The sequence below is a fragment of the Dermacentor albipictus genome, chromosome 8, assembly GCF_038994185.2.
Source record: "Dermacentor albipictus isolate Rhodes 1998 colony chromosome 8, USDA_Dalb.pri_finalv2, whole genome shotgun sequence".
Taxonomy (NCBI): domain Eukaryota; kingdom Metazoa; phylum Arthropoda; class Arachnida; order Ixodida; family Ixodidae; genus Dermacentor; species Dermacentor albipictus.
Window position 1 is genome coordinate 81,645,555 of NC_091828.1, and position 27,607 is coordinate 81,673,161.

Consider the following 27,607-nt stretch of genomic DNA (forward strand, 5'->3'; position numbering starts at 1 on the left):
AGTGCACTAGATGAACATATCGTTACAACACGAAATATTAACCGGGCTAGGCAGTGGCTCACGCAGTGGGACACTGAAATGCAGAATTCCTAAAGGTGCGCGTAGGTACCGGGAAATTGCACTTAATATATAATTCCAGGAACGTCCTACATGCTTTGTGGATGACGGCTGAAGCAGAAATATTATTCCTGGTGTGATGACATTCTCTTCAAATATTTTGGCCTAGCATAAGATTTTACCCGCATGTATCAAAAGAATGCAAAATCTGACAACGCGAAACGGTCAAGATTTGTTATTGCTATGACGCCAGTTTATCTATGTGTACGTGACATTGAAGGTGGTACGGTATCAACAGATAAATGTTTTTTTTGATATAACAGCATTCCTTTTAAAAATTGAGTTTTGTATATTTATTATTTTTTCAGCGAAAGCATGCTATGTAGGTTCACAATTAGTAAATGTTTCTATACAACATCGGTCATAGACCTTTTATGCTTCGTACGTGTTGGCGATGCAGTAAAAATGGAAGTGGGTCAAGATAATTTGGTGAGAAAAATACATGAGAAAAGAAGTGGATGGAAGTTATTACCTTGGCACTTAAAAGTAGGAAAATTCTGTGATGACAGAATACGTATTGACGTGCTATGTTAAACCGTTAAGCGTGCGTCTGATTAGGCAATTTCGAGATGATTACTCCTAGACATTCTTCGCTACGTACAGCTTTGATACAGTCATGTGCGCACTTAAGCATAGCATTCAAAAATGTAGAGAAATCCTCAGGGAAGTTTGGTTCTACAGATGTCGCGGGAGAAAGGTAAGTGGAAGATATGGTGCGTAGCTTAAAGACCAGAGTTCATATCTTTACTGAATAGAAGACAGTTCGCTCATTAATAATGAATTGGAGTAAGCTAAATTTAATGTAGCGACTTTGAAAGAGATTCCAGTGATTGACCTCATGACGCTAATACTTAGTGATGCTTAGGGTACGCGGCTGTTTTTTGTATTCATTTCGCTGAGACGGCAACAGGTAGATGGATGTTTCTACACAGGAAAATGAATTTACAATTAATTTGTTATCACCATGCTGCACATGTTTTCTCACGGTAACATCTATATCTTTGAAGGACGAGGTACTGATCTTGGTCGATGAAATCTAGAGCACAGATATTAATACAGCTACTGGGACAATTGGACTCAGCAATTATTCAAGGCGGCCACGTGGCTATATAGGCAGTGTTATTCCGTTTATTAAGCCAGCTGTTGTATCAAGACAAAACGTTTTCAGAGGTCAGAGTGTAAGACACAAATGTTTGACGCTATAAATGTTCCCAAGCAGAGAGCAGGTGTTTGAAGGAAACCTTATAAGTAGGCGAACAAAGCTAGGGACGTCAGTATTACCAAAAGCGGAGGCCCTCTGTATATAGTCTACGCAGGATCTGTACTTTCTTTCATTATTTTTTTCTCTGTCATTTCGAGCTTCCCACGTCACTATACATACCGAATTCACCCATCAAACCAGCGTTTTGAACCAACAGAGTCACTGAGGGACGCCAGTCGTTGCACGACAAGGTATGAAACTCTGCATCTTTTTCTTCTTTACAAGAAAAGACTCCGTAGATTTAGTAAAGTCGTTTTTGGCTTTCTATGTACTTGATAAATAATTGTGTGCGGTGTCATGTGGTGTCGCAAGCCTTAGGAAATCACAGGAGTTGCTAGTAATTACTGAGGATTGGATTAAACATCAAACCAAGTTGGGTGTAAAGGCTAATAACTGCAGCCCACAAGAATGTAGTTCACGAAATCTGTGTGGCTTATTTAGTAAAAACAAACCACCCTGGATTACGATCCTCCAAAATGCGAAATCTGACCGTAGCTATATACGTCTTTTCATTTCGCGATATATAGGCCGGCCAGGGCAATCTGTCCCGTGTGGCACATAACAAACAGAGAGACGTGTGGAGTCACTGCCTTGCTAATCGGGAGATCGCGATAGGCTGCATGTGGGCGACGCGTGGGCGCAATTTACAGCAGCTGCCGGAGACAGGCCTCCACTCATGCAGCACTTTCTTTGCATATATAGTATTGGTGGGCGCACTCGCCATGTGCCGTAGGAGAAAAAAAATGGCGCGCTACTCCCGGTCGCCACCGCTAAGCCCGCTTAGCGTGGCACAACGTTTTTACAGTAAAACTGCTGATGGCTAAGGTCTGGTGTATCTCGTCTCCGTGGAATGAGACCAGCAATTTATACCCCTCCACCATCGTCAATAATTCCCCAAGTTGTGCGCACTCCTCGCCACAAACGCCGTCTCTCTCATGACATTGTGCCATAGCGCGGCACCCGCACTTCTTCGCCAAGCTGTGCGGTGTACTAGAGCGCACGCCGTGATCGGCGTAGCCGCGCTATTAAAAAACGCCATTCTCTCTATCTATAAATTGGTTTGTATCAGTGCCTTGGGACGCATAGATCGCGCTACTAGCTTTATCAGTTGCACCTTGGACTCTGTATGGGCAGGGCGCGTGTTGTTCAATCAGAAGAAGACCAAGTAGAATACAATGAGCGTCGGTATGTGAGACCGCCCTTGCACCTGTACCCAGTCCGACAACGTCAAGCGCTGGCCAAGCTCCTCCCGAAGAAGAGCGACTCTCACATGTCGCATCTACGCACTGCCTTCTTGTCAATGGGCTGCTGTAACTTGAAATGGCGGCTGTCTTCTGTAGATCGGGGCGAACACCTGATTTGCTGATGACGTGGCCCAGTAACAGAAGCTCATCATTAGCGAAGCGACACTTTTCCGGCTTCAAGGTGAGCCCTGCTGATTTGATGGTCTCTACTATTGCGGCAAGCCGCCTAAGGTGATCGTCAATATTTCCGGCGAAGACGACAACGCCATCCAAGTAAACAAGACAGGTCTGCCACTTCAGCCCTGCTAACACGGGGTACATGACGCGGTGGAACATTGCAGGCAACGAGCACAATCCGAAGGGCATGACCTTAAACTCGTAGATGGTGTCTGGCGTGATGGAGGTGGTCTCTGCGCGATCTCTGTCGTCGACTTCTATGTTCCAGTACCCAGACTAGACATTCACTGACGATAAATATTTAGCACTGTAGAGCCGATCTAATGCGCCGTGTATTCGGGGGAGGGGGTATACGTCCTTAGTCATCTTGTTCAGTCAACGATAATCGACGCAAAAAAGTAGGCTTCCGTCATTTTTCTTGACTAAGACAACATGATATGTACACAGCGTATAGGCGCCTGGTTGATGTGGTCACGCAGGATTTCGTCAACTCCTTGTCTTATAGCTTCACGTTTTCGCTTCAAAACTGAGTAAGGGCTCTGGCGGAGTGGTCGAGCGCACTTTCGGGTATTACGCGATGATTTGCGACTGGTATTCCTCGAATTCTCGATGTCGTCGAAAAGCATTCTTCGTATCGTCTACAGAGACTTTTGAGCTGTTACTGCTTAATCGTGGGGAGGCTTGGATATATGTCGAAGCCTGGTTCGGCAACTACGGTCGTCGGGGTAGATGCGGCGGAACACGAGAGGGCAAACGCATTGCTTGTTTCCAGAGTTTCCTCGATGTATGCAATCCTCATGCCTTTGTTGATGTGCTTGAACTCCTGGCCAAAGTTTGTCAGCAACACTTTCATTTTTACTCCGTGCAGTAAAGCGATCCCTATTGCGACACAAAATTCACGGTAATGTTGTAGAGGTTGCTCCCCCTCAATGACGCCTTCTACGTCTGCAGGTGTTTTGGTTCCGACTTAAATGACAATGCAGGAGCGGGGTGAGACGCTCATTTGATCTTTGAGCACACTCAAGGCGTCATGACTACGACAGCTCTCCGTTAATATCGCTTGATCTTCCAACAACGTTATCGACTTCGACTTCAGGTCGGTGATTGCGCCGTGTTGGTTCGGAAGCCCATGCTAAGAATAACGTCTAGTGAACATTGCTGAAGGATAACGAAGGTGGCAAGGTAAGTCTGGTGTTGAACTGTAATTCTTGTGGCGCAGATTGCAGTTGGCATTATTAGGTGTCCTCCAGCAGTCCAAATTTGTGAACCTTCCTATGCAGTCTGTACCCCCTTCAACTAGGCCGCGATTGTTCCACTCATGACTGCGTAGTCGGCTCCTGTGTCCACTATGGCGGTGGCTGCGTGGCCGTCGAGCAGCACGTCATTGTCTTGCGCTATGGCTTCGGATAGGCCTCGGAGGTAATGGCGTCGGATCACAGCAGCATCATGTACATCTGACGCTGGAACGTGGCGTCCTCAAGTCGTCTTTCATCTTTGTATTCTTGACTTTATGGCTTCGTCGGTATGCCGGCGTCTCTTCGTCGGCGACGGAGGGTCTTCAGTTTGACAAACCGCAATCTCACCTTCATCAGTTGCTTCCTTTAGTTTTCCGGATATGGGCTGACGGACCAGCCCTGGGCTGGGCCAGTTTATGGACGGCGCTGCGGCGACAGGTAGTGCCCTGGTGATGACGAACAGGACGGCCGTTGAGGGCTCCACTGTGTGGCAGCGAGATTGTCTGCGAGCTCACGTGTGTGTTCACCTTGCCGTGAGCGCGGTGCGTTGATGGCGAATCCTCGCAGTCCTATCTCGTGGTAAGGGCATTGACACTAGATGTGCACGGCTTCTCCGCAGTGATTTCGAGGCGGATGGTGGTGAGGGGCGCGCGAAATGACAGTCTTCCCTGGAATGCTGTGTGGGGCGATGGAGTGGCGTGGTGACTGCGGAGGGTGGGGGGTGGATGGCAGAACTGTGTCATCACTGCGCCCTGTCGTGGGCACGGAGGGGGAACGGACGGCGGATTACAGTGGCGTACGTCGTCGCTTGCGGCCAAGGCTACGGTTATTCACGGGCTACTCCGAGTTGTTGTTGGAACTCCTCAGGTACGACGTTGGCAATCGAAGCTACTTGAGGCTGTGTTTAAAGCAACAGCTTCTGTAGCTCCTCCCGCACTACTGGTGGGATAGTCTCGCGCGGGTCGTCGGTGGCCAGTGACTGAACTCCGACGTATTTTGTTGAGTTTGTGTGGTGGCTGAATTGTCGGTTTCGCATTTACAGTGTCTTCTCGTTACTTGTGGCTCCGAGAAGAAACTCGCCGACGGTCTTCGGTGAGCTCCGTACCATTTCGGCGAGAAGTTCCTCCTTCACACCACGCATGACTAGGCGGACTTTTTTCTCCTCTGACATTTCCGGGTTGGCATGGTGGAATAGGCGGCCCCCATTCTCGCTTGATAGCTGCACTCCGGCTTCCAATAGCACCTTTTTTTCCGGACGATGCTTGTGAAGGTGTGTAAGAAGTCACTTCGGAACAGCTCCCGCATTGTAAGGGTCGGCTCCCGTATCTCGAACCACGTCCTCGCTGCATCGTTCAAGGAAAAATACACGTGGCACAGTTTGTCCTCCGAAGTGCAGTTATTCAAGACCGTGAACTTTTCAAAAATCTCCAGCCAGGTTTCTGGATACCCCGACGAAGCTCCACGGAATGTGGGTGGCTCTCTCGGTTGTTGAAGACCAATTGGGGACACAGGTGCCGCCATCATGGTCGTTGTCTTGCTAACAATCTCCTCGGTCGTCTCCGACAAACGTCAGTGCTCCGCGGTCAGTCCTTGAAGTCTTCGGCTAGCTCGCTGGTCCTTGGCGATGCTGGTGTTGTCTTCGGGCTTCGGGCTTGGATCATGGCTTAGCGGGGGCGTTCGGTACATGAACGCACTAGCACCTCCACTAGATGTCACTTGGTAGTGTCGGTGAAGAAAACAAGACGGTGAATGGCAAAACTAGCATTTTATTGGGCGAACATGTGCACACAAAAGCAAGTTACACTCAAAGCACAGCAATAGCAACGAACACGATCGGTGGTCGTCGAAATGTGAATAGCGTATCAAGCGCGTGGGCTATGATACAACATAGCATTTCTTGGATCTATTTCAATCCTTTCGTGCGTTTGTCAGATATTGGAAAAACGTCTGCTCAAGACAATGAGCAGCTTTTTAAACAAGCGTTGCGTGTTATCTCCTAGCCAGTATGGCTTTGTGCCGAATCGGGGCACGCAGTTGCTGCTTCAAGACTTTCCTGATACACTAAACAATTTATTTGAACACAATCAGATTTCTTTTGCACTATTTCTCGACGTCCGCGAAGCGTTGGACAGCGAATGTCATAGTATACTACTAACCAAACTTTCTTTGCTACGCTTTCGTGGTGCGTTTTTGCGGCTTCTGAAAATCTTTTCATCTCACAGGCAGCAACATGTGTCTATTGGAATATTTCGTAGCAACCTGACCGACATTAACGCTGGCATCCCCCAAGGTTCAATTTTAAGCCCGTTATTATTTACTTTATAAATCAGCGATTTATCTAATGTTGTGAACGTCAAATTTTATCAGAATGCTGATGACACTGTCCTTCCTTCATACGCTGGATGTTACACTGACGCCATCTCTTCTTTACAAATTGCAACAATAAAAATGATCGACTGGTTTCGGAATAGTTTAGTCAATATCAATGCCTCTAAAACTCAACTACTCTGTTTCCACAACCCTGTCAAGCTAGTTATCCTATCGTCCCCATTATATTTCCACACATCACATTGCAATCCCTATTCATGTGACCCTCCGCAATACGTTCGTTTAATTAAATATCTTGGCGTTTTTTCTTACATGCATTTATGCTGCAATTCTAATTTCGCACACATTTGTCAAAAACTTCGCGCAGTGTCTTCTGTTTTGTATAATATCAAATTTTACATGTCATTGTCTGTCCGAAAGCTTGTAGTACATGCCTTATGCTACAGTGTAATCCGGTATGGAATGTCTACATATGGTCATGGCGCTCAACATTTGGTAAACCGGGTCTATTCCGTCATTCCTGGTATTCTGAAGCATGTTGCATATGATATCTCCTCCAAGTTTGATGTGTTCATACTTTGTGTTTACCTGATTTCAATTCTTTGCTACTAGAGGCTGTTGTCTTAAAGCATTTTTGGATAAGTCATTATAAAATACCTCATGGGCCTATTCGTTGCCTTAGACCAAAGAATCCTTATGTTACACTACGCTGTGAGACCACATACGGTCGAAGACTCTGTAACTATTATGACCACGAAGTGCTGAATTTACTTCCCCAAAGCATACAAGACGTGAAGACGAAATGGCGTCTCAGAAAGGCTCTTAGACACATTAATGCGTGATCGGAAGCCTGGCATGTGTTCTTTTTGTTGTTTCCCTGTTGTCTACGAACTGATAACGTGTTACAGATTGCTCCTGACGCTGTCTGCTAAGTACAGCCGTTCAAGCCCATTGCGGCTCTGGCAGACCCGATTCTTCCATTGTATTATACTGAAGTCAGCAATAAAGTATTATAATAATATATTATTATTATTATTATTATTATTATTATTATTATTATTATTATTATTATTATTATTATTATTATTATTATTATTATTAGTCGTGGAATGATCCAAACTAAGCGCTGTGACCCACGTGTCTTCCACAAAGTTCTACACTATGTGCGTCGCGCATACATGCAATCTGATTACAGAAGGTTCAGCGACAGACAGCGGATGGAACCATCGATAACATTCCGGAAATTTCTCATACATGCAGGTGCGTCCTGGGCTGTGCGATAACATTTCTTAGGCGGTCAAACGTGGTCACTCGATAAAGATGAACAAGTACACGTGTGAATATGTTGTCTTGTGCATTACTCTAGATACCTGTTCCCGTATTCTTTCTGGAAAGTCATTGTTCACGCACTTGTGTACAGCTATCTCAGACATGGAATTACCATATTTTATCACTATTCGTTCACTTGGCGCTCAACGTTTAAATCTATCCTGAAATCTGTTCTTCGAAATATTGCATACAATAAGACCATTCCCCCTAATAATAATCTAATTTCTTTTTGCCTTTTTGCAGTTGCCTTCATTTACTGCATTATTTTTTCAAACTGTGGTAGTAAAACAGTTTTGGAAGAGTGATTTTCTTTTTCCTTTGTTTCCTGTCAGATCACCGAGACACTATCATACGTTCACTAGACGATGGTGTTATACCAGTATTGGTAGGTACACCACAAAGTATTATGTGCCTAGCGTTTTTAATTCTTTATCCCCTGAACTGTGCTCGATCACATCAAAAAGGGCACTCACACTGTACCTCAGAACCAAATATTCTTCTGCTTAGTTATAATTGGAACCCGTGTCATAATTTCGATTGCTTTCGTTTGTTCTGGATTGGTGTGTATCTTCTGGAGCTTGCTTTTGCTCATAGCTCGCTTTTGTTTTTGGCACTTTGGTGGTGTAGCCTCCCTTTTGCGTTGTAGTATGCTTTTGTTTTGTAGCTTGCCTCAGTTTACAGCTTGGTAGCCTTGATTTTTTGTGTGTGTACGTGTCGCTAACTGGCGGGTACAACCCAACAAGCCTTCTGACTTGGGCTGACCGGTTTTTGAATTCGCACTAGTTTGATGAAATAAAGATAATGGGATTCTTATTATATTAAGCGCTTACGCATGCCTGTACGTATATCTTAAAGCATCGAGTGTTCATATTTGTTACCTAAATTGGTAGTTCCGCCCAGCCTTAACTAAAATGTGTTTCAAAAGCAATAGTGCGCAACGTCGGGACATGCAATCTATGACCAAATCAAAGCATAATAATCACGAAGAACACTACGCTATGCATTCAACTAACAGCTCACAATGTCAAATATATTCTCATATATTTCATCTTGCTTCACACAGACCTTAATTAAAAAACCAGCAGTATGTTATTGAATAATAATATCACTGTAAACTCGCTTTATTTGACACATGAGTTGTATATTGCTTCCCTTGCTTGCATTCACCGGACGAAGAAGCTTGAACTGCATTTAGGTAATTTCCAAAACATCGCATCTTCTTGCATAAGAAATGTCTCATTAATTACCACCTGATAGTGAATTTTAGGGATGTCGCTCCGCCGTATTCTACAAGGACGAAAGAACTGCTTAGTTCTTCGAACGCCCTGCAGAGTTAGGCACTCAAGGCCTTTGTTATTGTTTCTCCACAGAATATATTGGTCGAAGAAAGGACCGAGTAATATGGTACTGCGACTGATGATTGTGTTATTTACATCCCAAATTTTGCAGATCACGGCATGTAAGTGGAATGTTTTATGATTGAATTGTAGTGCAAGTGTTCTTAACTTTTTTCGACACCAAAACTGTTCTACTTATGCTCATATATTAGAATAGTAAGAAATGATTAACTAAGATTAGAAGCACTTGCTCACTAAGAAGACCTATTTGTTGCAAAAAAAACATTATGTTCATTCAATGCACGCATTGAAATCCATCAGCAGGAAAGTTTCACGATATAATTATTTTCATTCTGCACAAATAAATGTTATTCGATCCTTCAACTAAATCTATTACGCTACTGAATAATTAAAAACTAAATAACGAAATCTAGGATAGCCGAATTCTGAGACATTCCTTCAAAGAGTGGGATGGCACTGTATTCTGTCAATATTTCGAGTATTAGGAACATTCTTAAGGATTTGTCTATTTAGCAAGCAACAGGAGACACTCCATTTCTCTATGGTGAATATTATAATGGAAAGTTGTGTTCCTACATTCGTGTGCCTTCCAAGGACTCATGTAATAAAAACCAGTTGTAGTGTTGCTGGAGTCCTTGATAATATTACATCTGCAAATCTCGATCGCTCTGGACAAGCTAAGCATTGGTGGTTCAACAGCGCCATTTTGCTGCTATTCGATTTGCTCATGAATTCACCCAGTCGAGTGCCATTTTGGCGGAGTACTCATAGTGCCGCATTTTCACACTTTCACGGCAATGCAATGTTTTCAGTAGGGTTATGCACCTACGTACTCAACTACAAAAATCGATTTGTGAACGGCCAAATTCATTTCGTGACTCCATCATAAAATTATTTTCTACAAACCATGTACAGTATACCATCCGTGGGAAGGTCGCTGTTGGTTTTGTGTTTTACCTAACTCTAGAGCAGCACCTAATGATTGCACATTACTGTGCAGTCATTAAGTGTTACTCAACAAGCTTCGTGAAATGGCGGCAGATGACTGCTGTGCTCGATCAAGTGTCCCGAAAGAAGTAATTTATCTGCTCCTAAACTGCTCCAAAAATGCTGCTGTGGCTGCGCTTAAACTGCACCAAAACGACAGTTTTCCTGGTCCAAAAGTCTCTCTGAATTCTAAACTGGCTGGATCATTCCTGGGTAAGTAAACACATTTTGGGTCTTCCCATACCATCGCATATATGCAGTGCAGCCAGATTACTTGGGCTAAATAACACTTCATTGGAAAGTTGCTACCTCAAGGAGAGGGACCATCTGAATTGCCATGACATGACTGAATTTTAGAGTATAGGGAATATTTCAAATAGTCATATTTCTGGTAGTGCTTCACTTGAAGATATATTAGGCCTTGAACTAATTTTTAGGAAGATCAAATCTGGTGTACATTATAAAATATGTATGTATTCACTGTCATCATACTTCCTGCTTGTTCGTTTCAGTGTTTTTTTTTTAAAGTGCAGACTTCGTAAATATATGGAGGCCCTTCTGCATTGAAATATTCGACGTCATGTTCAGATTTTGAGTCTTATGCACCTTACACTCAATATATTTTCACTGTGATTATCTTTAGAAGTCAAGTTCTTTGACGACTTCACTAGATTTAGTTTTAGGCTGTGTGTACCAACTCGTGAATTGTTCCATAATTCATGCCACACATCGTGTGATCTAATAAACACATGCTTAAAATGTTCGAGCACCTTGTATTTATATAGTTTTTTCACTGTCACACCGCCTTTTTTCTTTGTTTTGCTATAACAGTAAGGACTGTGCTGTTTTCATCGTGAAATTCTTTTAAATCCCTTTGTCGGCGACTTTCAAGCGATCTTGAGTCAGAGGCCACAGCCATTATCCAGGCACTCAATACAAGAACACAGTGAGAGCATTTGGTATCGTAGCGAGAACCAAAGGCGATGTTTCGCACAGCCTGTCAAAACCTAATAAAATGTGGTATCTGGCCCCCGACTTTTTGTACCGGACAAAACTACTTATGCTAATTACTGCCCAAACAAGTCACGCAAATATTGCTTCAGATTTCTTCCTAATGTTTGTTCATAATACCGTTCAAGCTGGAAATTCTGGTACGCTGAAGCTTAATTTGTTATTTTCATTTTCGGCAATCAAAAGGGAGATACAGATCACCATACAATTCGTTGTCCTCTTTAGGAGCTGAGACATGGAGTAGCCTTTGCTCTTTTCAGCGCCAGGGGTCCGTGACTTCCGTCGGAAGGGTCTCGCTCCACCATGAGAGATGGCGCCAGGCTGTGTGACCAAGCCGGCAGCGTCCGGCGCACCGCAGAAACCTACCTAAAGCCGAAAATTTTGTTCTTCTTCAAAGAGACAAGAACAAGTCGCAACACACGCTGAACTTGCTTTGCTGCACTGTTTGCAGTGAAAGACGCCACATGAACGCAATTGCTGCGCATCACGGTGGCAGGAAACAACTGCGCCTATGCGGGACAGTGTACAGTATGGTGTGCTTCAGTGTGGTGGGATGTGCTGTTACGAACATGCCCTACAGAGATTTTTGTAAATAGTATCACCTTCAACAAATCTGCTTCGCGGTTGGTGATTTCATGCTTACACCTACTTTCGATGACGAGAGAACCAGACATTTTCTTCTTGTTTCTATTTTTATGTGCTCTAATAACTTGTGGATTTCTCCTGGTTAAAAACTTATGTATAACATTACATGATAAACTATTTTCCTGCTTGGATAATCTAAAAAGGTTCCCAAACAGTGATAAAATAAATAAACTTGAATGATGTTATTTTGGCACATTTGCTTCCATTAGTATGTGCATTCTATCTTTTTACAATCTCCTTTCTCAAATTATTGCATCTGTTGTGGCTCACTTTATTTGCATTGAATAAACACCTTCGTTTTTTTATTAAGTGGTAAGTCAAATGTGTGCCAGGGCATGAATATTACTTAATTCGTTTTTAGCGTCCACACTGCAGTGAAGTGTAAAAATTGGGCCACGGATATTAGTGCTTTTCGAATGGCTACAACGTCTTCAAGAACGCAACAACGTACAACATTGTCTTGTTTTTGCATGTAATTTCCAATACTACGAGACTCCCATTTATTGTTATATAAGTAAAGATATCTGTGTTTTGCGTTCCTCAACCTTGTATGTGTGTTAAAAATAAAATAAAAATATAGATATAATGCAGTGAACTGCTCTCATTTCGTATGGAATATGGAAATCGCTGTTGACAAAAAAATTATCATAGGGACTCAATCACACGTGCAGATACACCAGTACCTGCCACATCACTAAAGCTAAGTGCCATTTTGTTAGCCAGCAATCTATCCCGCTCATTTGATTCTTGCAGCTGTATATTCACATACGATCTCCTTCATGCGTGTTTCACCCTGTACGCTGTTGCCATTATGAATTCACATACCTGAGAGGTGTTTCCTGACTGTAAGTTTTAAACTACTGGCAGTTAAATGTGTATCAAACAATAGAATAAAACTTCATATTACTTTGAAGCTTTTATTTTGCTTGAGTAGAAGCCGATAAAAAATTTAGGACTGCAATAGGTTAAAGAGTCTAGAGAAAGTTATACCTTGGTTTTCTGTAACAGGTTTGCAGCATTTAAAAAACCTTGTTAAGAAAACTACGTTTAGAAGACATCTTGCAAAACGTGTGATATCCCAAATTTGGCGTTGCACTAGATGGTCTTCATGATACTTACAAGGCGTTTTCTGACCTCCAAAAAAGTTTTGACAACATGTCTTCAATAAGTCTCTAATATCTTGGTAAGATACACTTGAAGACGTCGGCTAAATGTTTGCAGTGATTAGCAAGACAACTTGCTCATCTTGCTAAGACGTATTGTAAACTACTAATGAACTAATGTGCATTCAGTAGGCTATAGCCACAGTAATGAGATTCAATCGCACTTACCTCGCCATTGTCGGGTCAGCGTTGTCGATGCGTCATCGCCAGTAAGGTGTTATCACGCTTCCGTTGTAAAACTGTCGTTTTGAGGTTGTCAGCGTCCTGCCGTCATTGTAATTGCAGCTTCGTCAGCAGATTGTGATGTTACCATCATCCTCACGGAATCCACGTCTACGCTCGGAGTCAGCCCATTGAGCTCATGCCATCGCCGTTATAATGCATTTGTCATTCTGTAGGCCTGAGCTCCATCGTCACAACTTAGCCGTCGTGATACAGTCGTCGTCATACTATCTGGCTAATAGGCGACCTTGGTAAGCAAGTGCAGTGCCAAAGTGGGCCAATAGCAGAGAAAGCTTACGTCGCATGTATCCTAAGCATCGTAAGTCCAAAAATGACCACCTTGGATTTTAGCTACACGCGTCTTCAGCTATACGGCATGCCGCTATACTGCTTGAATGTCAATCGCACTTCATCGAGACTCAGGCGAGATGGGTTCTGCGTCGCTTTTTTAAATATATGCTTTGATGGCACTGAATCACACAACCAGCACGCCGCCATTCGCCACAAGAAGCACTCGGGCAGCTGCTGGGGTGAGGACCTTCTTTAAACGTCTACGTAGGTTTGCACTCATCACAAACACTTGGGCTCCAGTGTCGAGGAGTGCTTGGATAGGTAAGATGTCTATTTTAACGTCAATTACACTTCTCTTTGTGAGCACAGACAGAGGATTTGCTGCAGTAGTGGGCAATGCAGCACCACCTCCGAGGGCTGCATTTCTTAGTTTTCCGAAAGGGTGCGGCCAAAGGCCACACGCGACGACAGGCAACGTGGCTGTGGCGAATGGGAAGATGGGCGACGTGTTCGCAGTGAACGAGACTGGTGTCCACGTGGCGATGGTGAGAGACTGTAGCATGTGTTTTCAGCATAGTGGTCACCGCTGTCGGCGCTGTCCGCGGTGGGCGGAACATTGCGGGCATTTCCATTAAAACGGCTCAGGTTGGTTCGCCTGCGAGGTGTTGAGGGCCACGAGTTGCGACAGCATCAGGCGACATGGCCAATGCGGCGGCAGCTGAAACATATCGGCTGGTAGTCCGCGATTCTCCACTCAGTCGGGTCACGATAACGCGGAGAGAAGCGTCGGGGTGGGGCGCAAATAGTAGAAGGGCGCTCATCGGCTCTGGGGTTGGTGACAGCACAGACTGAATGTAGACCCAAGTTTTCAAGTTCCTGTCGAACGACGGCTCATATGAGGGCAACTGAACAAGAGGTAGTATCAGGGATACGCGAACAGAAAGCTGCGGGCGCCATCGCGTCCAGTTCACGTCGGACGATTCGCACAACATCCTCTGATGGTGACACATGCTGCTGTGCGGGCTGAACTTCACATGTTGACGTTGAAGCAGCGTTAGGAAGTCTTTTGACTGGGTGCAGGACGCATCGCCTTTTGGCCTTCTCGAATCGTCGGCACTCTTTGATGGTAGCATCAGCTGTAGAACAGCTTTTCCACATGAGCATATTAGAGGTGTCGCCAGCAATTCCCCGTGAGCACATGCCCTATCTTCTCAGCATCTGTCATGTCATGATCGGCTTTACTACAAAGCGCGAGCACGTCGTGGATATACGTAACATAGGACTCTGTGAGGGATTGGGAACGAGGGGCCAGTTCCTGCTTCGCGGGAATTTTACGGCCGGCTGGTTTGCCAAACAGCTCTCTTAACTTCTCTTTTCATTTGTCCCAGCTGGTCAGCTCCTCTTCATGGTTTTCGAACCACACGTTTGCCGTGCCTCTTAGGTAGAACAACAAGTTAGCTAGCATAAGCGTACGGTCCCATCTGTACATTCCACTCACACGTTCCTACATAGCCACCCGCTCTTCATCGTCAGTGCCATCAGCCCCGCAGAAAGTTCAGGGATCCTTGGGTTGCACAACCACAACCAACCGAAGGGGACAGCGACTTAGCATACGATGGTGACGTTGGGGGCGGCAACAACGTTGATCCCGAGGGCTCATCATCCTTCATCATGAGAACGGTGATGCGACGTCGACGGTGGAGTTCCACTTCCAGCCGTGGTACCCCGCCCCTTCCACCAATATATTACGGGATTGTTGTGAGTTGTGATGAGTTGTGGATTAGATATTGTATATACAGGAGTGTTGGATTTTGCAAAGAATAACATATACCATCAACATGTTTTTTCGCTTTCATTGTTTCCACAATAAAGGAAACGGGTGCTCAAGTTATAGCTAACATTTCCCTTTTGTAGGCCACCTAAATAACATTTAATATATAATTTATTATTAACGGAAACATGAATTTTAAAATATTTGTCGCAACAATTCGGCAGAGACATCAAAGACTACTTACGTTTGGGAATGCAAAAGCGTTATACTGCTTGTACACTTCGGAATGTCATCAACGCGCCCATTTTATGCACTCATGACGAATACCACCTTTTATCCATTGGTTGTGCCATCACATACCCAATGACGCACGTACTAGTTGGCACCTTTAGCCAGGCAGAACAGTGGAGCTGACATGGCACCGGAGAATCGTGCTCGACTCGCACACCGGAGGCCCGGGCTCGATTCCCACCCTGACCGAAATGCACAAAATTTCCTTTTCAAAGCCATTCATTTACTTTGTTTAGCGGAACTTCCCTGAGAAGTTCGACGTGTTTCAGTTGGATGTGTTTTACTTGTCGGTCATTTTCGGTAGTATCTTTCGGTCACGCCGAGATCGACGGATTTTTGCGTAATGGGGCATCCAATGATTTCGCTTTGGAATGTTGCTGTAATATAGCTCTTGAACGTAATATCGATACTTTGTTGTGTAGTTTATTAGGTCTCATTCGTATGATAATTGTGTACTAAATAGGTTTGTGGAAGTTATCGACCAATCAAGTAAGATTTGCCACCACTCACAGACCTTTGCGAAGGGTGTGGAACATCCTTTCAGCCGCAGGGGTCACGAGTACGTGATCTTTCTGGGGGAAGGCGACAGGTGAATAAACCGGCAGGTGCAACCTGAAGGCGTCATTCCTGCCGGATTTGAGACCTTCGTTATAAAAGAACGAGAAGAAAGGGAGTACACCGAGGGGCCCAAATTTTCAATAATCATGTCTTGAGAAGCCATCAAAGACGCCACAGAAAACATAGGGGACATTTCTTGCACTTACTAGTTCAATTATATAAATAATTAATTATTGGCAATAAAAGTGGATGAGAAAACAATTTGCTGCAGGTGGGGAACGATCCCAGGTCTTCACATTACGCGTGTGATGCTTTCACGGATTGAGCTCCCGCGACTTGGTAGCTCAATTTATAGCAATGTTGGCTTCTTAGATATGATTAACAAAGAAATCGGGCCTCTTGCTTTAAGCCCTTTCTTCTCATTGTCTTGATTAGGCTTTTTAGTAGTCTATCTCAAAAATGACCGGTCGCTGTTATAATTATGCCCAAATTTACAAAAAGGATTCGGTACTTTCGCAGCTCTAAAATGAGGAATGTCGGCACTGTAGAAAAAATCGGAAGAAACTATTCCTCCCACTCTAATTATCATAATTTTTTAACTTTAGGTTTAGAGCACGTCGGGTAAGAGTGAGAGGGTGGCCATAGAAAAATTGCATTTGTTTCTTTTGGGCTTACACTTGCAATAATGTTGTCCATGAAAATCACGTATCGCACGCAGAAAATAACATTTCTTTAATTTATACAGCACAAAAGATCGAAAGAATCCGGACCCAATCAGGTCAATGAACACGTTCGATATGTTCACGACGAAGGATACGGTAGGCATTTACTCAGACTGATATAAATTGCAGTCTTTCTAGCAATAAAAAAGTACAGCAATTTCTTTCATGTAAAAATTCGCGATATTTCTGATTTAAATAAGGCGTATTTCTGCGATACCTTAAAATCAAATTTGTACATTTTTAGCAAATATATATACAATAATCTTATCCAAGAAGATTACTGGCAGCATGAAGTCCATGATAATGTTCCGAAATTCATATATTCGATAACCTCGAAGGCAATATTACGTATAAGCTGCAATGCACCAACCACTACGTAATTTCCTCATGGGTAAGGAAAAGATAAACTTAAGAGATAGCCTCACAAACATTGTTTATATTCTGGCATCAGTCTGCAGGAACGTCAGCCTAGAGCACTTAGGGTCCCGCTCCTGGAAGTCTCACAACATAGGCTAACCATGTGGAGAACTTGCTGCAGTCACTTTAATGCATGTTGATCTAATATGCGTGTATATGAAATAGTAATCGCTTAGGATGGCGGCAGGCAAGAACCACTGTGTGTAAACGATGTACTTCCTGCCGTCGCTAGACAAGGGGTAATAACATGATGCTAAGAGCTCATGAGAAGCAGGAAATGGCCGTCACTGAGGGGCTGTATCGGCGACATGGTGCCTTCATATGTGCGAAAGCGCACATATGAAGTATATGACATATATACAACATGCGGAATGTGGCGTCAATTTCTGCCACATTTTTTATCACCGAGGAGCATAACGCATCATGGACAACATGCATTGTCTCGAGGATCTTATGCAGAAGCTAGATTAGGCTGACGAGCACTCACTGGAATCGCCAAATGAAAACATAGTGAACCCGCTCATAAAGTCCAGAACGGAGTGAATGGCCATGCACCATACAATAAGAACCAACAAAGTCTATAGAGAGCGATAGTCAGCAGCTTGGGGCCTACACTCAGCGGTGTGCCTTGAGGCAAGGTTGTAGCCTACAGTTGGGACGGGTGAGCAACCAAAAAGTGCCGCTAATGAGTCGTAACCACCATAGTAAAATTTCGTATAGGCTCGTTCATAGCGTTAAAATTCATAGGTAACTATCTATTTATCTGTATTTATATGTGTGTTTTTAACATTTGGCCGGCACATCTGGGTCACTGGGTCGTCCATCGTCAAATCTTTAGTGCATTAGGCTGCTGTTTTCAGGAAAGAAGGGTTCCAGACCAATCATAAATCCAACTAGCCTGACTGAGTATGTAGCAATGTGTACATAGTACCGCTCTCCAGTGGACCTCTTTGGGTCGCGACAAATGGGTCGCTGCATATTAGGGGCGGCGTTGCTACTACTGTTTAAACTCTTTTGCGATCGCTTGGAACACCGGGTATGTCACCCTTGGTCTGTGGTACTCGTCAATGAACTGCTTTGATGTCGACTTCGGTCACTACGTATGTGACAGTAGGTGTGTGCCGTACTTCAATGAGCGTCCTTGATGACAACCTACGCAGCTATGTATGTGCCATTGGTAATTTGTCGCTCTACAATGAAGAATGATACCCTAAATTTGTCCGATGCTCAGCAGAATCAAACCACGTGACTAGGGTTCCAAAAGAGAGCAACTCGATGCTTTAGCAGGCTACTTAAGAAATGCACTACATATGTGTCGATTTTCAATAAAAGTCTTTCGCGTCAATGTTTTTGCGAGCTGCGCAATAGATAAACGGAATGTGCCGCTCTTCAATGAAGCTCTCGACTGCCTGGCTCACAAAGTATGTGTCACCGGGTGCGTGGCAATGAGGGAACAATTCTCAGCCTTTGAAGGAATCGGTCCATCATGCTTCTCGTCTCAGAGGGTAGTAGTGGGCTTCTCGGCAGCGCCATGCGATGTCTCAGAAAAAATGTACGAGAGAGGAGCCCGGTTGCCCCGTGGCGCATTTTCCAGCGTTCGCACGTACCGGTGTGCCCCATGAAAGTGTGAGGCCACATACAAGCTTGGTAGCGGTGATGCTAGATGGCGCAGAGTGCTCGTACGGAGGGGCGAAAGAGGACTGCCGTAGCAGTGTATGCCACTTACATAACATGATTAGACCATGCAAATACTTTGTGCCGCAATATTGATTCCATGCTGAACAAGACACCGCGTAGACTCACGTAATAAGCGAGAAGAAAGGGGGTTAACAAAGGGGCGAGATTTTTATTAGTCATATCATAAGAACGCAACAAACACTGACACCAAGGACAGCATAGGGGAAGTTACTTGTTGCTAATAAATGAAATGAATAAGCGATAGATTATAGGAAATGAAAGTGGATTAAAAACAACTTGCCGCGTGTAAAAAACGATCCCACAACCTTCGCATGAGAAGGTCGTGGGATCGTTTTCCACCTGCGGCAATTCATGGTGATTAGTCTGTTACTTTATTGCTAAGCAGTACAGAGCAGAAGAGGAAGTTCCATGGGCTCAAGCAGCACTTTTCACTATTTCCAATTACATTAGAGAAGGTCTCATGATAGTGAGACCTGCTCTTAATTATTGTACTAATCGTAATAATAATACTGACGCATTTACTACTTAAAAACAGTGTTTGCCAGAGCTCGTTGGTTGCACGTACCGCAACAAGCGGAACGTACTCACAAGTACAGAAAGGGACGACCACATGCACTGGACTAGCAAGTGAATGTTTATTAATTTTGCTTTCCTACACTTTTTTTAGCACTAGACAGCCAATGCTTCTTTCCTTTTTTTTTCTTTTATAATGCCGATTATCCGTCTCTTAGGGTGAAATATCTTCTTTGCGCAAAAAGCCCTTTTTCTTTTTCTGTTCGCAGTATAGGTGGTGTATTCACGCATGACTGCCCCCTTCTGTCAATGTCGATAACTTGTAAAATTTCGCGTGTCAGCTTGCCCTTATGTTTTCCTAAAATAGTAGAAGAGCGCATGCAGAATCTTTGGAAAGAATCCCCGCTGGGCATTTCGCTTTTCATTCCAGCAACATAGCACCGTTCAGTTTCACATCATTGTTTTAACAAATGTAAATACACGCTGAGGCGCGAAATTTTAGAATCCAGAGCCATTGACAAAAGCGAGAAACCTCGCGAGAAATGTACACCGTCGATACTAATACTAGAAGAATAAAAGGGCTACTTACGGAAAACGATATATCCCGCTAAGGGACGGATAAACGGCATGACAAAAAGAAACTTCTAAAACGAGCATAGGCTGTCTTGCGCTATCAGAAGTGCAGGAAATCAATAATAAGTATTCAGTTGCCTGTACAGTGCGTCCCGTCATTCCTTCCTGCTCATGTGAGTAGGTTCTGCTGGAAACCAATTGTGCCTTTGCTAAAGGTTATTGTAGCACTATGTAAATATTCACAATACGCAGCTACACAAGCGAGGCTGCGGGAAAGTGGCCTGAAGTATGTCCTCCGTCCAGCTATTTAGGATATGCCTTAATGAATCGAAATATTGTTGCTCTTCATATCAATTTTATTCACAACCGTTTGCAAGGTCACAAACATGATATAATGCAGCTTATGCTTCGTTGAAGTGTTTCAGTCCAGTTCATATTTCTCTAGGACTGATGCTATTAAAGTCGATAAGCAGGAAACAACATATTTAGAAGAGGTAATGGAATGACGCACCAGAGTGCACTTAGACAAGGCCTTCATAAAAAGATGATGTATCCAAGTATGCCTTGTGCCGAGATGATTGAATCTCACAGAAAAGATAATCATGAGCTGTTTTGGTATAAGTCTCAAAGGCGCTTCATAAAAACATGATAACTCGAGAAGGAATTCAGATTTTAACGGCTACATATAATGCGCCAAATATTGGTTGGTGAACGATGTTTGTAGTTACAACTCAGTCTGCGATATTTATATAATACTACCGTAGAGTTAGTATATTACATTTATTTGTTCTAAATGTAACTGATATTCTTCACATTTAAGGAATGTGTTTACACTCTGGCTGGAACAGAATCGTGGAACTGTGCGTCTACATTACCCTATCTAATGATAAGCACTGAAACATCAAGGGGTCTCCACCTACTCATAGCTCCTGCACCAGCAGTACTCTGTTAACATACTATGTCCCTGATCTACCAGAACAGCAGAAAGCTAAATTGTCGTTCCGTTAGGAAGTGCGAATGTTTGCTAGGGAAGGCAGTCTCAGCTGGTAAATACCTACATGAAGTGATGAGTCCGCCGATTTGGACCATTGGCTCATGTGACTTTGTGCATAAAAGCGTTGAATAAATATTTGCGTAAGGGACATTCTTCACCTCATGATACAGGAACCCTCTACCACATAATGATAGCAGCTTAAATATAGAAAAGAAGACTACTTAAAATTGTACGCGAGAACTCAGCGTTCTCCTTATAAGGAACATTTTAGGTAATTTAACTCAACTCCTTCAAGTGATTTATTTTTGTGAAGTTTATTATAGCTAACTGGGAACTGATGACTTTCATGCATGGAATAATGGGGTCCAGCCGGTGACCAGAAGCAGCAAACCACTACCGCGCAGCAAGAACCTGACGGAAAATCTTTAATTCCACGGGTACCTTTACAAGAAGTTTTGCCGGTGCGTATTCGCGAATGTTATTTCGTTCTAGTAAAGTTTGCTGACTATATCATTATTCGCGAGCCTGAGAAGTACAATAAACTCAGCTCGCTAGTGCAGTGAGCATCAAACTATTGTTTGTCTTCAGAAGCAAGTGCGCGTATTTTACATATGCATTTTTCCTACAGCACCCCACGACTGCACATTAGTTATTACCCGCACCTGTGAACACCAAATCATGCTTCATATTTTCTCAATACGAAGAACACGTACTTAGGAATGCAAGGGCCTAATATGGCATCACTTCTTATTCCTTCAATATTGTTTAACTTGTGGCAATACTATATTTCCACGAGAATACCTCAATTTCCAATCCCGTTTTCCAATCCGAATACAACGCGCCTGGCATTATATTCGGTGTGGTAACACGAACCTACGGCTGTCTTTTATCTTTTTTTTATTTCTTCAGCACGTTCAAACTGCAGTGAGCTAAACCATTTGGAATCACTGTAATCACTATTCTGGACAGAACCGTGTTCGAACAAACATTCTACACATCCACAAATCGCAACACTCCGCTGGTGAGCACTTCCGAACGGCGCCATGGAGGACGACGGCATTCTCGCCGGCAGTGTGAAAGACGTCAGCAGTGACTTACTAAATGGCGCTTTCAATCATTCTCTCGCTGTATTTGGTGAAGAGAGTTCGCAGTAACCTTTAATAGAGCGCACCGCGGGCGTCCGTCTTTATGAGTGATTTCCTGCTCCTTGGCGGAGGTATCACCTCGCTTTGTATTCGCAATACACACACACACACACACGCGCGCGCGCGCGCGCACGCACGCACGCACGCACACGCACGAACGCACACACATACACACACACACAGGTGTGTGTGTGTGTGTGAATTCTTTTTCTGAGGCACCAAGAGTTCCTTCTCACGTTCTATTCGTGGTAGAATTATTTACTTAAAAATACGGTACTTTCTCTGCAACACCATCTCTGTTTGAGCAAAGCATTACATATTCTACCGTTCGCGAGCGTCCATCGGCGGTTGTGCAGTGTTGCCAACAGTACGTTGTAGAAAAGCACATGCGCTGCGCAGTATAGCATCTCATGATTCTAGGATACTTACAAGTTCTTGCTCTTCCTTTCGGCATATTCGCTTTCGAGTGCTACGCCACAGCGTTTCTCTCATTGCGCAGTTCCACTCCTGCCTGCTCGTGATGGCGAAAGTATATATTGCAATTATAGGCCAATAATGGAGGAATGAATGTGCATTCTCGCTGTACGCCTAGACAAGAATTTCTTTTTGAGTTCCACCAAGTATGCCCGTTTTGTGATTGTAAACGCATCATTAAGATATAAATTTCGCCATTTCGATCAGATTTCAATTATCACAAATATCTAAGTGGGATTAATTACTCGTGGTCATCAATAGCTTTGAGTACTCCCAGAGTTATTATCTGTAACTACATTTCATTTAAATCTTTATTTCTCTTTCCCAAGTTTCTTCAATCTTATCAGGACATTCACCTACAAATGATTACCCTAGAGGATTGGAATAACCTCAGATGCGAATGTGTGAAGTCTAGGTTCCAAGCAAGACATAACGGTGGATGTGAGAGGACGCTGCACTGCTACACATGGGTGAAGGTCTCGTAAGTGAAATCTCACATCAATGTTCATCCCAAAGTTCTCAAGCCAGAGCCTGAACAAGCCGAGTATTCCCATGCACAGACAGTGCAGTGTATAACTGTGAAAGGTATTTTCACTAAGACTGGCATAAACCCCAACTGATCACTCACAACATACTACTAAAATTCGAATTATATATATATATATATATATATATATATATATATATATATATATATATATATATGCGTGTGTAGCACGGCTGACATCGGGTATGTGTCTTACGGGTGATACGGGGGCACATGGGTGATGCAGGGCCGTAAGGGGCATACGGGGCGCACCGGCAATATGGGAGTGTGGTTTTTTTTTTGGGGGGGGGGGGGGTGGATGAACGGGTTATGGCCAACGCAGAATATGCAGCAATGTGTGGTATAATCATGTGTTTCATGAGTACAGAACACCATGCAGGTGTGTGCAAAATGATTTATGCATCATATAGAAGACAAACGAGCCGTAAATAATTTCCTCCTGAGCACTATTTGTTTAAATCATTCCGTAAGTGTGCGATAAATCGGTTCATCTTTCGCAGTCGGTCTGCTGTTCGCACTTCCGACGCTTTGTTGCCGATGTAGGCTGCCAAATCATCGGTTGAGAAATAGGAAAGTGCAGCATGTTTTAAATCGCTAAGCCAGTTGCTCATGTATCAAAAAAGTACACTGCAAAATTTGCTAGGTTTAAGATACTCACTCGCGAAAGCCTGCAGCTTCTCATTTGTCAGTGCCTTTCTGGGTAGTGTCTGTTTATCCTGCGTGACGAAGCGTCGACAAGCTGCTCCTGTGGCGCTCCTATTCCTCAAGTTAAGGATACGCCACTGGATCTTCCTGACTCCCTTGTACAACAAGCACTCTTTTGGGCGTGATATCAGCTACGTCCTCTGCGCCTCCTTAACAAAGACTCCTTTGCCAGGGTTCACCTGCATGAAAGAGTAATGTTGAGATCCTAGCAATAGCTTTATTGTATATTAAGTATACTATGTTCTAAAAATTACTGAATTAATTATATGTCACCTAAAAGAAATAATCACAAAGTGCTTGACAATAATGGCATGAATTTTATGTTGCTAGGCTCATGGGCTTTTCTTTTGTTGTATAACAAATATTTAAGTTTAATTATGAAACTGTTATTAAGTTACTAAGCTGCCTATGTGTGTGTTGTGGGAGTCACCGAGAAATAATTGATAACATCCATTACTGATACACAGAGCTTGCATAGTATTTTCTGAAAAGAAAAGAAATCTGCTAGGGTTTCTAAAATTACTTCGTGAAAATTAATGCATCCCTACAGCAGTGATATTAGCAGTTTCATAGCAAGCCTAGTTATGTAGTACGTTGTGTATTTGGCGTGTGCGCAAACCAGGGAAACTTTTTTAGTATATTGTATAGCACAAAATTTTATTTCCCTGCGGCCATGCTACAATGCTCCGCCAAAAGCTGCATTTCTATAGATATCCACACTGCGACCAATGCGCAACGCTTTACCACATGGTATGGGCTTGCGCAAGCATACCACAGGTCACACCCATAACACACCCCACCAAACGGCAATGGGAGCAAGCACTGTCCAGCTCAAACTCGATGGCCCAGCTCAACCTGGTCAATTGAGCGAGAAGGGCAGCTAAGGCCACTGGACTGCTGAACTGAACGGACCACCCATTGCAGAGCAGAAGAGTTACCTGCAGTTGTGTGCTCTTTACTATAAAGGTTACTCTCTGGCTCTCTCTCCACCGAAAGCGCACCAAATATGTCGAAGCTGAAGGGATTGCTCAGGCTTGTATTCCAAGGCTAATAATCATACAGCGATGGCTTTGTAGTTGCCACTGAACACCCACATGCAGCTTCATTTAGCAACTTCACTTCAAATGTGTTTTGGTGCAGGATGGTAAAATTGGTGCAGCACTTCCACAATCTCTACGAATAATGAACTAATTTGGAAAATCGTTTCGGTAGTACACTCCCTAGAAGGCATGTAACAACTTCCAGCGTATAACCAAAATTAGCTATGCAGCCTCATGAGCGGCAGTTTAAATCAATATCATTATATTTGAGCGTCAATATTTATTCACAATTACAGATATGCGGTAGGGTAAATAATGTATGCAAAGTACAAACTGGATATGTCAAACCCACAATAACGAATTATTCTGTATCACGAACTGCCGTAAAATCCTCTTGACAAGTTCTGTATAAAACTTTAATTTGATATTTTGAACTACATATATATCGAACTTGGTTGTGACCCCTTTCAGATCAATATATGCGGGTATCAAAAGAAAAACCACGAACATGGCGTCAGTTGCATCTCTGAAATTTGTATACTCAGCCTATAAGCTGACAGCAGTGAGCAAAACTGTCCCGTTTAGCAACAAGCAATAATGCATCACTGGTGCAAGACAATGTTCTGAAAAAATCTCCCTACTTCACTGTTAACGAGAGCCAATAGTGGAGCCATCTTAGCCACAACATTTCATCCCTAAAAGACAAAAGAATGGTGGGTTTATGAGTATCAGAGTTAATTGAGTCCGCAAAGTCACGCCAGCGAATTTCGGTTTGCTCTTTCTCGCATATGCACCTACCATGCCATGAGAGACATATGCATCTTTATGATCATCATAATCATCATGATCGGCCAATTTTATGTCCACTGCAGAACGAAGGCCTCTCCCTGCGATCTCCAATAACTCCTGTCCTGCGCCAACTAATTCCAGCTAGCGCCCGCGAATTGTCTAATTTCATCGCTCCACTTAGTCTTTTGTCGACCTCGATTGGATTTTCCTTCTCTTGGTACCTATTCTGTAACCCTAATCATCCAATGGTTATCTCACCGGCGCATCACATGACCTGCCCAGCTCCATTTTTGCTCTTGATGTCAATTAGGATATCGTCTATACCCGTTTCCTCTCAGATGCAAACCGCTATCTTTCTGTCTCTTGACGTTTTGCCTAGCAATCTTCGTTCCATCGCTCGTTGCGCGCTGTCCTTCACTTGTTCTGCAGCTTCTTTGTCAGTGTCCAAGTCTTTGCCCCATAGTCAGCACTGGTAAAATGCACTGATTGTACAGCTTCTTTTTCAATGATAATGGTAAGCTCCCAAGCTCCCAGTCAGGAGCTGGCAATATCTTCCGTATGCAACACATGCCATTTTCATTCTTCTGTGAATTTCCTTTTCATGATCAGGGTTGTCTGTGATTGACCTAGGTAAACGTACTCCTTCACAAATCTAGACGCCGACTGGCAATCTTGAACTCTTGTTCCTTTGCCCAGCTACTTATCGTTATATTTCTCTTGTGCATAATAATCTTCAACCCCACTCTTACACTTTCTCTGTTAATCTCGTCAATCATTTGTTGTAACTCGTCTGCATTTTTGCTGAATCGAACAATGTTATCGGCAAAGCGAAGGTTGCTGAGATATTCGCCGTCGGTCTTTACTCCTAGGTCTTTCCTTTTTAATATCTTGAATACTGCTTCTAAGCATGCAGTGAATAGCATTGGAGAAATTGTATCTCCCTGTCTGACCCCCTTCTTTATAGGTATCTTCCTGCTTTTTTTATATAGAATTATGTTAGCTGTACAACCTCCGTAGATATTTTCCAAGCTATTTACGTAAGCGTTCTGTACTCCTTGATACTCCTTGATTACGTAATGCCTCCATGATAGCTGGCATTTCTACTTAACCAAGTGCATTTTCTTAATCTATGAAAGCCACATAGAGAGAATTATTGTACTCTGCGGGTTTCTCGATAACCTAATGGATGGCATGGATATGATCCATTGTAGAGTATCCCTTGCTGAAGCCAGCATGTTCCCTTTGTTGAGTAAAGTGCAGTGTTGCCCTTACTCTATTGTAGATTATTTTGGTAAATATGTTATATATTCCTGGGGGTAAGCTAATGGGAATATAATTTTTCAATTCTTTAACGTCTCCCTTCTTGTGGAATAGTATAATGCTTGCATTCTTTCAGTTTTCTGGGATCCTTGCAGTCGATAGACGCTTCGTATAAAGAGCCGCCAGTTTTGCAAGCAATATGTTTCCTCCATCATTGATTAAATTGAGTGTTATTCCATCAGCTGCCGCTTTTCCTCGTTTCATGTCTGGCAGGACTCTTCTGAACACATCGCTAGTTACAGGAGGAGTTTCTGTATCCTCTTCATTACTGTTTGTAATTGAGGTATCCTGAGTCCATCGGGCACTGTACAGGTCAATATAGAATTATTCCGCTGCTTTTACTATACCTTTGAGATTGCTGATGATATTACCCTGCTTATCTTTTAGTGCATACAGCTTGGTTTGCCTATGTCAAGTTTCTTTCTCACTGATTTCAGGCTGTGTCCTTATTTTACGGCTTCTTCAGTCTTTCTCACGGTATAGCTCCGAATATCAGTTATTTTCGCATTGTTGATCAGTTTTGACAGTTTCGCGAATTCTATCTTATCTCCTGAGTTGGACACTCATTTCTTGTCTTTTCTTTATTAGGTCCTTTGTTACTTGGGAGATTTTGCCTACTGGTCGCATTGGTGCCTGGTCTCCTACTTCTATTGCTGCCTCTGAAGCCAACCTACTTACAGTT

At 43.4% G+C, this 27,607-nt stretch overlaps 1 protein-coding gene across 1 annotated transcript in view; it reads left to right on the forward strand.

The window, feature by feature from the left end:
• Nucleotides 1-1,415: 1,415 nt before the first annotated feature.
• The window catches only part of LOC135898620 (uncharacterized), a 39,465-nt gene continuing 13,273 nt past the window's right edge, over nucleotides 1,416-27,607 (forward strand). Inside the window, exons 1-4 of the mRNA XM_065427667.2 lie at nucleotides 1,416-1,569; nucleotides 9,062-9,150; nucleotides 21,275-21,366; nucleotides 22,854-23,005. Coding sequence (XP_065283739.1) covers nucleotides 9,093-9,150; nucleotides 21,275-21,366; nucleotides 22,854-23,005 — 302 coding nt within the window. The 5' untranslated portion in view covers nucleotides 1,416-1,569; nucleotides 9,062-9,092. The remainder of the gene's footprint in view (nucleotides 1,570-9,061; nucleotides 9,151-21,274; nucleotides 21,367-22,853; nucleotides 23,006-27,607) is intronic.